The 13,087-nt window shown below is 38.5% G+C and overlaps 1 protein-coding gene across 2 annotated transcripts in view; it reads right to left on the bottom strand.

Annotated features, from left to right (window-relative positions):
• The window catches only part of Sec24AB (Protein transport protein Sec24AB), a 35,840-nt gene extending 25,121 nt beyond the window's left edge, over window positions 1–10,719 (bottom strand). The window contains exon 1 of one of the 2 annotated variants that reach the window (XM_019044921.2): window positions 10,541–10,719. In XM_019044921.2, the coding sequence (XP_018900466.2) occupies window positions 10,541–10,560 (20 nt within the window). In that variant the 5' untranslated portion in view covers window positions 10,561–10,719. Of the gene's footprint in view, window positions 1–10,075; window positions 10,438–10,540 lie in introns of those variants that run through there. The other variant, XM_019044922.2, reaches the window with a different exon arrangement.
• Window positions 10,720–13,087: the final 2,368 nt, after the last annotated feature.

The following is a 13,087-nucleotide window of genomic DNA, read 5'->3' as shown; positions in this document are numbered from 1 at the left end:
AAGATTGGATGTATTATTTAGGATGGTTTATCCACGCAACTGTAAACGGCTATTTCTGGGTTAAACAAACAAACCGAGCTCACCGCTATGTTGGCAGAGCAAAGAAAACCCCGAAAGAAGGGAATCACAAAGCCTTTTGTCGCCGCACGACCTTAATCTCGTACAATCCACTCGAGATTTAAAAAGATCGACGGCTCAAGTCAGAAAATGCGTACCGTGCAATGTTAACATTTTTGATAATATTTTATTTTTAGATAGAAACCTTATCGAGGTACCTCCTTGCAATTTGGCGTTAGGTGTAGAAAGGTGTTCAGAATCTCCAGTGTTAATTTTTCCTTTAGAGAGGAAATTATTGGGTGAATTTTCTGAAATTTCAGATTTCCAGAATCGTTAAATCATTAAGAATATCACAGTCACAACGAATTCAATACATTTCGGCGGTGAAAGTAGCAGACCACGTATCTGGGTTTGCGACGCTGCTATAGACTTCCTGTCATACTACTCAAAACTTCCTTGTATTTTTTTCTCTGTGCGGAAAAAACTCAGTGATAATTATTTCCAGAAATTATATTGCTGTGTTCTTCCTCAAAAAAAATAAAATAGGAGCGGAGATTTTTAAACACCGCAAACGAGATACGTGGTCTGGTAGTTTCACCATCGATTTACTTTCATTATAACGGATGAAACGTTAGCGGAGATTTCCGGACATCGCAACTAAGAAATGCCCTTCCTGCACCCAGCGCTTCAATTTCCATCTATATACGTTTCAACGCAAGGGTAAAATTCATAGAAAATTTCTAGAATGTTATTTTTTATTAACCTCTCCTTTCAGAAATAAATCATATTCTGAGATCTGCGAAGTAGCAATCGCAGGTAGGTGAGCACAATGACATGTCTCTCAACTTTAGCCAACTATATGCATGCATATTGATTCGCACACTCGGATATCATTTTGCAGTACAAATTAAATTACTATATTTCCGACTCAATGAAGCAAGAGCATGTATTGTATGTCATTAGTTCCTTTATGCTCATAGGTGCTTTTATGGAAGGGCCTGAAATAGTAGTTCCTCGTTGTAAAATGTTATCCAAAAAGGTACTTAGTGAGTCATTTGTGTGGGGATGGACGTGCTCATCTCATTAAGCAGAGCCAGAAATTTTTGGAAGGAAGGATTTACAATAAAAACAAATAATTCATGAGGAGAGGAAGAGGGGTCCTAAAGTAAGACATTCCTAAAGATCAAGTAAAATGACGTTTTTTTGGGGAAAATTTCCAGTCGCATTCATCGTTGACAGGCGCGATTAGAGATGAAAAGTTTAAAAATGCATGAAACGCAAGCAATCGAGGAATCTTAACGCGCGCATAATAGAGGACGGGCCTAACACAAGGTGAGTGTAAGCATGCATTTTTGTTTCATAGGTGCAAATTGAGATTATGTTATGGACACGGCCGCAATTAATTGTACATTGTCATTGTTCATTTTTCTCAGGGAACGTTGAACTGCGCGGTTGGATCTACATCTAAACGTCAAGTTCAAGATCATACGTCTACACCTAACGGTGTATTTCAATGTGAACTGCAGTCCACACGCACATATCACTGATCTCTGATGCTGATTGATTTATCGCGTGTATCATGGACCTTGATGATAAGTGGCTGTGGTTTCCCTAGTAGCAGAAAACGTAAATTTTACACTCCGAGTCTATTTATGAACGTAAAAAGCCTTTCAGCTGTGAGCCGTGGTGTTGATCTTTACACAATTTTTTGCGTAAAAATATTTAGGATGTAAAATTATGTTTTTTGTCAACAGGGTTGCGTCATCATAAAATGTATAAAACGCTTTTAGCCTCTTGGCACCGTTTGCGAAAAATTAAAGAAATATCGAAAGAAAAAAATGTAGGTATACCCGCGAGAAATTTTTAAAGTTTAATTTAACAATTTGAATTCTACATGGAATAAAACTTATATAGTTCTCATGCATGATGTTGCATGGTGATTTTAAACTAAAAAAAAGATGAGATCCTATGAGTCAAAAACATGGACAACTTGCAATGCGGTAAAAAATTGCAAATTGTTTTTATTTTATTGTAATAAACAATGAGAAGTTATCCTTCAATCTTGGCGAATGATAATTTTTTTTATAAAAAAAAGAGAAAAAAAAGTAGGCAATAAGTGGTTAAAAGAAATTATTACCTCGCAAAGAGAGACACACACATACTGTTTGCGTTCAACAAAAAATTAACCATTTAATAGCGTCATTACTAACACCAATGCTGAATAGTATCAATGCTTATCCAGTCAGTTGAAGCTCTCTTTGCGACCACAGCGTTTGCTGAGATGCGACTAAGTACTTCTCTCCAACAATTCATCTGAGAAGCAAAATCACAGGTAGATGCCAAGGTCTTGGCAAAAGCCGATGGTGATTTTATGACGTATTTTGTGTCTCGTTTGTTCAGGCTGACAGTGACCGGTATAAGGAAAGAAGTTTTTCCGACAATAATTGTTTGGCGTTGAAGCCACATTTTATAACCAAACCAAGCTTGAATCACACATTTGCAGTTAAAGTTGTCTCAACACGAGTTGCCAAATATTTACACGACAGTATATTCCGGCAGCTCCATGCGGTCGATACTATTTTGCTCTGTCTCTTATTTTGTGGGTTGCGGGCTGATTATTGACATTGATACCCTGCTAAAAATGGTGAGCACAAATGAGTAGAAAATCAAAGTCATATGAATAGAATTTCAATTCACATGAATAGAATTTCAACTCGTATGAATAGAATTTCAACTTATCTGCATAGAATTTAACGCATATGAGCAGAATTTCTCTATCCAGTTTTCGCCAACTTCTATGACTAGAGATACCAACTCATATAACTAGAGATTCCAACTCACATGAGTTCAGCGTTGAATCTACCGTGTCCGATATCTCAGAAACTAGTCACCGCATCAAAAAAATCATAAGAACAAAGTGTTTTTATTTTTCAAATTTACATGTTGTGTCGAAGTCTCTTGGTCAGACACAGCACTTCTTAAAAATGAAAAAATTTGGATTCATATGGGTTGAAATTTTCTACTCTTTTGAGTAGAATATTCTAATGATATGAGTAGAATTTCTTCTTATATGAGTAGGATTTCTACTCATGTAAGTAGGAAATTCTACTCATGTGAGTCGGCGAATTCTGAATAGCCTACTCATCATTTTTAGCAGGGTAGACAAATAAGAGAAAAGGAAAACGGAGGGAAGCTCCGCTGAAAGGAAGCTTTCAGACTAAAATTTATGTTTAAGGAAACCTTTTTCGGGTATTTTCTTCGGTAAAATTTGCAAGAGGTAAAATTTAAGTTTAAGAACGAGTAGTTAAACTCTCTGATGATCTAAAATTTTAGTTTATTTTACAGTTAAAATGTTTGAAAATAAGTCAAAAAGACCTTTATATAGAAATATCAGTTTTCTTAAAGACTTACGGAAATATTATTAATAACAAATTTTACCCACAAAATATCCAGAAAAGGTTTCCTGAAAATAATTTTTTAAGGTTTTTCGGAGTTTTTGAAAGAAAAATCTGCCTAACGGTCGTGTATACCAGAGATAATTTAAGAGAGAGGGTCAGAGTGATTGGGAGACAGCAGGGAAAAAGTAGTTTTTCGGCATTTGCATCATTCAAGTTTGGCTGAGTACACTAGTGTCCTCCAAGTTTTTTTGAAAAATGTTTTGTTTCCCGCTCTGAGGAACATATTGATACCAACTTTTTCGTCCTCTCCGGTGGATTATACTACAAAGCAGTAGCGGGGCATTAAACAGGAGGAAGAAGAGCTACATAAATTTTAGAAAAATATGATAGATTTACGCGAATTCTCCGTAGAAGATGTGCCAATCACTCAAACCGTAGTTCCTCTGTCGTTATGACGTATCTGTGTTTTCAGATGAGCCCCGGAAAGAATAGACTTATACGGAGAGCAAGGCTCACGTAGGAACTGAGATACGCCCTTACGCCAGAGAGGCGACGAAATCGGAGTATTTACAAAACTATCAAGTAATATGCAAACATTCACCTGGTCCCGTTAGCTCGAGGCACATATGATTAGAGCAAACGTTGCCGCGTCTCGCCAATATCTTTATCACAATCGCACCGATATCAACAGGTCATAAGATAGTAGCAATTAGAAGACGCAGCAACAGGTTAATCGAGTTATTTCTTTGGTTCAAGGGGGAGGAAATTTCAGGATATTTTGATTTATAACGCCACAAAAATAGGGACAGAAATACTCGCATTATATGGATTTTGATAGTTTTTGATGGAGTATCTATGTTATTTCTGTATGTTTGAAGATTAGAAGCATTTTTTTCTCTTTTTAACACATATTCACATTTTTGGTACCATGATGGTACTTTCTCGCACCCCTCCTGCTTATGCATCATATGTAACTTTCTCAGAAGAAATATAGTCCGATTAATTTGACTTGTGATTTCTAAGGATGGTCGCCAAAAAAAATTTCCTGACCTACACAACTCTCAACAAAATACCAATTTTTTAAACATGCGCCTTGTAGAACGCTCAAGAGACCTCTAAACTTCTCCCTCCTCAAATTCATTATTGATTTGGGTACATCATAGCATATTTTATGCAAACCTAAACCCAACTTTTCTCAAATTTCAAAAACAAGAGACACCTCAAAGCACGAAGATGACGGCACAGAGATAGAACTAATTGTGCTTGATGGATGTCCGTATTGCATCTGCAAAATTGAAGGCGTTATGGCGCAAGGCGTGAACTCGCGCAATGCCCCGCTCTGATCTGCCAATAAGGTGTAACTCAGATTTCAGATGAGAGTTGAAAAACGAGACCCAATTTGGTCGCTCCTACGAAGATAGGGCTATGATGCTCACATACCTCTTGAAGCACTGTACTACAAATTAAACAAACGGAACCTACACAACATGGTAATAGAGCAAGGAGAAGGACGTGCGTTTATGACGGTGCAGAGATGCAACTATTCGTGCTTGATGGAAGTCCGTGTTGCATCTGCAAAATTGAAGGCGCGATGGCGTGCGTGAGGCGTGAACTCGCAATGCTCCGCTTTATACTGCCAATTAAATGTCGCTCAGATTCAGGAGAAAAGTTACAAAACGAGATCCGAATATGCCTCTCCTTTCTCAGTCTGCGCACTCAATTTTTTTTTCAATTTGACGTCTGATTCTTTTTAAGAATGTATCTTTAGATTTATTTCTAAGTTTGTTTGATGCACCGGCCCTATAAACTCCGTAAATCTCGTGGTTTTCGGAAGCCTCAGGTTGATTTGACCCGGCTCGGGCATCTAAGTATTAAAAGTTACAAAAGGGAAAATAAAATAAAATCCAGAGAGTTTGTAAAGCATACCTAGTCAAGACTTCATTTTTAGAATTTTGAACCACATCCGCAAAAATGAAGAGGAAAAAACCTCTATCTGCTTGAAGTCACCTTTAAGGCTACTGTAATTTTAATCCTCCATTATGCAAGGTTTGTCGTTTAGGATCACACCAAGCATCGCGCGGGGGGTTGGCGCGCGCGGCGCAAAACGCACGGCAGCGCCTCACAAGACCGCAGGATACTTCATGCATTGCGCGTACGGCACGGTGCGCGTGACGCGTAGTATAGCGCCTTACAAGTCTGCAGGATACTTCATGCATTGCGCGCACAGCACGGTGCGCGCCGCATCGCCCTCATACGGCTAGGAATCCATATTTTCCGCCCTACAGATACGCTAAAAAGCCCACTGCGGTCACATTGGAAAACAGTGACTTGATTTAATAATTAAATATTCCGCCAAGGAAACCCTTCAAATCAAGAGGAATAAAGACACTTAAACTGCGGAAACACGTATCTCGTTAGCGATAGCGGCTATTCAAAATTAACACTTCTATTTTATTTTTTATAGGAAAAGAACCGACACCATGACTTAAAATTTTCCCTAGATATCCTGTATGAATTAGAAAAGTCGCAGAGTTTAATCAAAATATGTAAAATTAAGTATTTTGAATATGAAGAAGAATGACAGGAAGTCTGCGACTTCCCAAATTAAAATATGGATTAATGTGGAAAATCGGTTAAATTCGCTTCAACCGAGTATTAAACTTTAATTATGGTGCAGAACTTCAAATGCACGATCTCGGCTCACTGCGCCTTCAGTTTACCATGACACTCTCCGCTTTTCCAAGAAGTTCGTTTGGTTGCCTTTCCGAACCATACCCAACTGAATCAGTGAAAACGAAAACACACCAACTCGAAAAAGTGAAAATAATCAAGACACAAACAAAACTGCACATAAGGTGAAGAACTTATAGTCTAAGAAAAATATTTTTGGTGCCTAAAGACAAGTACTTAAGGACACATTAAAGGTCCAAGTGGGAACAGATGCGCTAACTTTAATGATCTTCATGAAACCGACTGTCTTCAATGAGAATTGAGCATTTCCGAGTCACCGAGTTGGTGTGTTTTCGTTCTCACTAATTCAACTGAGGTCACTGATTTCACTTCGCGGCCGACCCTCGCAGGCGGGACGAACCCTAAAATTGCTGCGACACATAGACGATGCGTTATTATTTATGACTCCCCACATATTTTCAGCATAAAAAACGAAAAAATAACCATTCTAATACCTACGATTAAGAATCAGGGACCATGGTTTTTTTCGGTAAAAACAAAAAAAGGAAAATAGGACTAAATATAATATCGCGACGAAATTTCCCGCGATTTCATTTCAAATCGTTCGTAAAATTATTGTAAATTTTTCGGAGAATCTGTAGGTATCTTTTAAAAAATATTGATTGAAATTGAAGCATTAACTGTGATTTGCAACGTTGCAATCGCGGTAAATAAGCTCCTTTTCGCGTGGAACCATTGATATTTGAGTTCGTTTACGGCAGGCGTGACATACAACTATTTGACTACGGGTGTAAGCATGTTGCAGCTCCGCCGGATTGAAGGCGCGTATAACTGCGAAGATGTATTGACCGCCCTGCCGACCCTCGCAGGCTACACGAACGCTAAAATCGCTGTGACACATACACGATGCGTCATTATTCCTGCTCCCCTCATATTTTCACTATACAAAACAAAAATAACTGTCCCAATAGCTACGGTTTAGAATCAGGGACCATGGTCTTTTCGGTAAAAAGAAGAAAAGGAAAATAGGACTAAATATAATATCGCGACGAAATTTCCCGCGATTTCAATTAAAATCGTCCGTAAAATTATTGTAAATTTTTCGGAGAATTAGTGGGTATCCAACGTTGCAATCGAGATGAATAAACTCCTTTTCGCGTGGAACCATCGATATACGACTATACGAGTTCGTTTACGGCAGGCGTGACATACAACTATTTGACCACGGGTGTAAGCATGTTGCAGCTCCGCCGGATTGAAGGCGCGTATAACTGCGAAGATGTATTGACCGCCCTGCCGACCCTCGCGGGCGGGACGAACGCTAAAATCGCTGTGACACATAGACGATGCGTCATTATTTCTGACTCCCCTCATATTTTCAGCATAAAAAACAAAAAAATAACCATTCTAATACCTCCGATTAGGAATCAGGGACCGTGGTTTATTTCGGTAAAAACAAAGAAAAGGAAAATAGGACTAAATGTAATGTCGCAACGAAATTTCCCGTGATTTCAATTAAATTCCATTTAGACATATGGAAAAGGATTGACTATTAGGGTGTTCGCAGCGAACACCTTAATAATCGATTCTTTACCATAGGTTTAAATGGTCACTGCACTGCACTGGTGGTGACGTCACCGAGGAATTCTTCATTGTATGAAACTGGATCTATACCTCCTTCCAATGCTACCAATGAGAATAAATCGATGAATATCGTTTTGTTTTTGACGTAACGCTAATAGCGTCTATCCAAATGTGGCATCAATTTGGAGCGGTAGACGGCAATGAGTGAGAGAGTTCAGCGCTAATGTTTGACAATAACGGCATCATTTGACGTACTCGCAATAGACGTGCAGCTGACGCGATGGAAAGCTGCAAACTCTGCGCACTCGTAAGATTACGTCACAAGCAAATTCGTCCTTCGTTATTTGCAAAATTTTCGTTCACCGCTCGTATGAATGCGTGGGAGTCTGGGAATTGAATCGGCTGGTTTGAAAACGGCTCAACTCCAAAAAGTTTAAACGTTCGCTCTATTGCAGGAAAATGATTTTCACTCGACTTTTTCGATCTTTTTTTTCTCTTTAAAAAAAGTTTGCTGTGACTTGTCATAGTCGAAGTAAACGGCTGTTATAAACACGACTGTACACTTTTTTAACAGTACAATTTGCGGGGCTTGGAGGACAAGGCATCTGAGTGCAGTTTTCGAAAAAAAATGAGGGGGCAATGATTTCAAGTAAAACTTAGTTTTAATGCAAATTCTATGTATAATTCGCTCCTAAACTCAAAGCTTTAAACATCAAAAAGTCATTTTCAACTTTCTTTCTGCCATGATCGGATCCATGTAATTTCGGAACTAAACACGTATCTCTTGAAATAGCAAAAACTGCACTTTTATGCGCCTTGTCCTCCAAGCCCCTCCATTTTCAGAGGAGCTTTAAATTTTTACTCGGTAGAGACATTAAAAAAAATTAATAAAATCCAATTAAATAGAAAATAAAGCTTTCAGACAATCAATCTGCAATGATCGCGTGCCTCTTTACGTCGTTTTTTCTTCCTCTCTGGTCTTACAATTGGAGAAACTCTATTTTAGGATTTGATAAAAATTCAAGTGCACTCCTCTTGAAAGCAATTTTACCCTTATAATAAAATCTTAACATCTCATTAATACCACTACTATGACGTCTGGCCCATCGAGGGCCTCAACTGAAACGAACCTGCACGTGATTTTCTCATGCAGCCGAGCATATGGACGTATTTCCATCAAACGGAACTATGTGCATTATGACGTGAGCCCTGTTATGCATATATTCTGATGGGTCTGAGGGCTCACGTCTTAATGCACATAGTTCCGTTTGGCAGAAATACGTCCATATAAAGTAAGCACATAAAAAAATCCATTATAATGAGCTAAGCCGGATCTTTGCAGCGTAAGTTCTCTATGTGAAACATTCTGAACGGTTTCAACGTTAGTCGATGATAACATAAAACAATCTAACTTGAAGTGGTACCTACTCGATAATGTATTTCCAGTGTTGAGAGTGAAAATGTTTTAAAGGGTGATTGGACTCCTGTAAACTCTCACGTGAAGGGGTGAGAGCCATCGGGCCTTAATTGCATTGCGACGTTGCAAAATTTCACTTGAAAACCTATTTATTCACTCAAAGATGGTTGCAAATTTTCCTGTAAAATTGTCCGTAAATTTTCTTTGCGGATCGAAATTTTCTTCATCATAATGCATTTCTCCCCATTGTTTTTGAGTCAATAAGGCTACATTTCGCAAAGGGGAATACATTTTTGAAGAAACAAGTGGTCTCCTGCAGGCTATTTGCTTAACAGAATTTTTCGTACATGATCGTTTACGGAAAAAGTTAATTACCTAACGAATGAGTTGCGAGCGGTTAAAGTTATTCGTCTTGGTATTAATAAAAGACTATCATATCTGCTCATATTGGACGTATATAATCCAGCAATCTGTACTCTCAAAATGATAGATTAGAATTAAGGGGATGAGAGCCAGATGAGCTTAACTGCACTTACATACTGTGAAGTTTCACCTGAAAAAGCATTTTTCATTCATGAATTGGTTCATATTTTGCATTAAAAATTTCAAGAATTTTCGTCAAATCAATAACTTTTGCATCTGTTCTAAGGTGAGCGAATAACCTTTCAAGTTAAAATTTGCAGCGCTCTGATAAAATTAAGCACCTCTGACCTAGTATCTTTTCAGTTTTGAATATAGGTTTCTTTCAATAATTGTGCCTTTTTTCAACTCCAGACTTAAATCTGAAATAACGCAGCTGTGGATCGTCATATTATTCCAAAATTTTGGTAAAATCGTCCTCGATGTTCTAACGCCTCAGTTTGGAGCCTTTAAGAATCCTTCTCTGTGGATGATCACAAATATATGTAATAATAAAAGCAGAGCTTACCTAGCGTACATGATGAAAACACCGGCTGAAAACTAAATCATTCCAATTTACAATTTCCTTTTTTTATCCACTGTAAATCACTAAAAATCACGGTTCCCGCCTTCACTGTCGCCTGACCCCTCCATTATTGAAATTATTTTTCACAATTTAGCACTCACGATTATTTTCCTCGCAGAAAATTCACCATCACAATTATTCTAATCAGAGTGCTTCTTTCATGATAGGTATCGTCTTGACGAAACCGCTATCATTACAAAGTTTTCAAGATGAATTGACCTACTTAGATCCTCCGGGAAAATCTAAACAAGACGATGGGAACTACGCTAGCTTTGGCACGTTCCACCTGAGTTAAAAAACCTGAAGAGGCAACTATTACGTATCCTGCCAGTATGTTTATAGTTACGTAACCGGCGCTAAAATAAATCGCTTCGTCTCATTGAATATTACTGATAAGCGAACACTTACTTGACGGTACTGAGGTCCATCTTGGCCGAGTGTTTAAACTGCAACTATTAGAGCCGTCTCGCTGAAAGTGCACAAATTGTGAGGGCTCTCGCATTATCTGAAAAAAGCGTGACACGTGGTTTTGGATGAAACATTTTTGCGGAACGGAACTAGCGAGCCATATACAACACGCGCGAGTATCATTAACGAACTGAGAGAGTCATTCAGCGTGCAGGTCTGTGCAAATTTAAAATTTCTAAAAAGCCTTCACCGCACAATGAGACCAATCGGCAGGAGAGGTTGGATCCAGATGCACAGCTTGTAATTCATCGCGATTACCTGTTAAAAGTATCAATATCGTGTCGAAGTCTTGTGTATGTTGTCTATTTACTGATTGAAGGGGCTCGTTTGATTGAAATCCCTCGCAATGAAATTGAAATAAGTTGCAATATTCACTGCATTGCAAATAGTCTATACCTTTCCCACATGGAACTCATTTTAATGATCGTATACACTATACATCCATTGACCAAATGGATTACATTTTGCAATAAGGAACCACTGTCAATGGCTCTCTCATAAAAGCGCATATCAGCATGAGGAAAACCAATGGCATGTGTGTTGTTTCTAAAATGGGCCATAAATAGTGGTTCCTTATTGCAAAATGTAATCCAAATGATGTCCTGCAAATGGATTGCATTTTGCAAAAAGGAACCACTAGCATTGCAATGATGCTAAGATTGTGCAACTTCATTATTTGCAATAAAATTGCGGAAATCGTGAAAAACTGTGAAATTTATATGGTAATTTTTGTCTTAAATTCGCAGTTTTTAGCGAGTAAAGTAGAAACTACTAATGAATAATCGGGTTTTTCCTCCGAGACAAAAGAAGTTGCACAATCTTAGCAACATTGCAATGCTAGTGGTTCCTTTTTGCAGAATGCAATCCAAATAATGCAATATTATGGTACGAAAAGTACAATTTTATTGCATTAAATTTCAAAATGCTGTATAACGGTGGTGCATCTCCCAAACCACGTAACTCGTTTTCGGTGTTTTCAAGTCTCCGCGCCCATTTTATTTTTTTGAAGGAGAACAAATCAACACCATTGCATGAAATTTTCACATCGTGAAAATTTCATGCAATGATGCAGGATTCTCTTCGCACAAAGAGGAAAAACCACGGAATAAGTTTTGAAGAATTGGACGTATTTCTACCAAACAGACCTATATGTGGAGGTGAGAAATGTGGGGTGTGCTCGTTAGTTCTCTTTGCGTAAGAGTGCATGAGAATATTAAAGCGCCAGTGACGTCAGCGGCAATGATCGATCGCCGGCACAACGAACAGGTCGTTGGAGGGACTCTTTAACTCATGAGCCCTGTCCACAACGCTCTCTTGCCATGCCCGCGGCTCATGAATTCCGCATTCAGTTGCACATAGGTCTGTTTGATAGAATGCAATATCCCGCTTTTCCAATTCTTCAAAAGGAACCACGCCCACTTTTACATTGCTTCTTATGCAGCTTCCACGAGCACACCCCATATTTCTCACCTCCACATAGGTCTGTTTGGTAGAAATACGTCCAATTAGTGTTGGGAAGTTTTCCGTTTAACAAGTAAGGTATGGCAGGGAGTCTGCAGCGTCACAAACCGAGGCACGTGGTTTGGGCGTTTCAACATCGATATGTTTTCGATACATTGTGCTACTTGAGAGCAGGATGCATAGAAAATTCAAAAGCTTTTATTTTTGTTAAAATGGAATATAAAAACTAAAAAGTGCGTTGATTTGTTGTCTTGCACTGGAAAAAAAACACATTGGATCTAGAGTCCAGACTCTGAAAAACATTGACAAGAAAAAGTACTCTTGATTCAATCAGAATCTAGCTTAAATCAAGAACAGCTTAATTTAAGCGGATTTCGTTTTGAACCAAGCGAAAATCCGATTGAATCAAGAGTATTTTTTCTTGTCAATGTTTTCAAGAGTCTGGACTCTAGGTCCAATGTGTTTTTTTTCCGGTGTGGAATATTTCCGAAACAGCCTTTTAAAACAGCCTTTGCGACTTTTTTAAGAGCCAGCCTTTTAAAGTAATACATATAATAAAATAAACGTAAATATTTGCAGTTACAGTGAAACGTGTCATTTCTAACTTTTTCCAATGTCTCCAGCTTCCACTGTGCGTTGAGCTGAGAGGAGCGTGCGCAAAATTTAGTATTTCATTTCTCCGGTTGCTGTAGTATGCGATTGTCGACTACTCGTCGCTCCTCTGACGTAAGGGCGTAACTCGGTTTGTGCATGAGCCCCAGAAAACATGGCTTTATACGTCAAACAGGGCTCACATGGAGATTGATATACGCCCTTACGGGAGCGACGTTATAACCCGTATCAGTGTTGGAAAAACTCAGTGCATGATGTGGAGCTGAGATGCGAGGAAGATCGAAGATCACCCAGTTCACTATCGTGAGAGTTGACAAGACAGAGAAAATGCAGGTCAAGCAAAAATAAGGAATAAATGGTATAAAAAAGGATAAGGTGTTTTTTTTTATTCAAATAAACAAACATACTAGTGAG

This window comes from Bemisia tabaci, chromosome 7, assembly GCF_918797505.1.
Source record: "Bemisia tabaci chromosome 7, PGI_BMITA_v3".
NCBI classification, from domain to species: domain Eukaryota; kingdom Metazoa; phylum Arthropoda; class Insecta; order Hemiptera; family Aleyrodidae; genus Bemisia; species Bemisia tabaci.
This window is presented reverse-complemented; position numbering and strand designations above follow the sequence as displayed.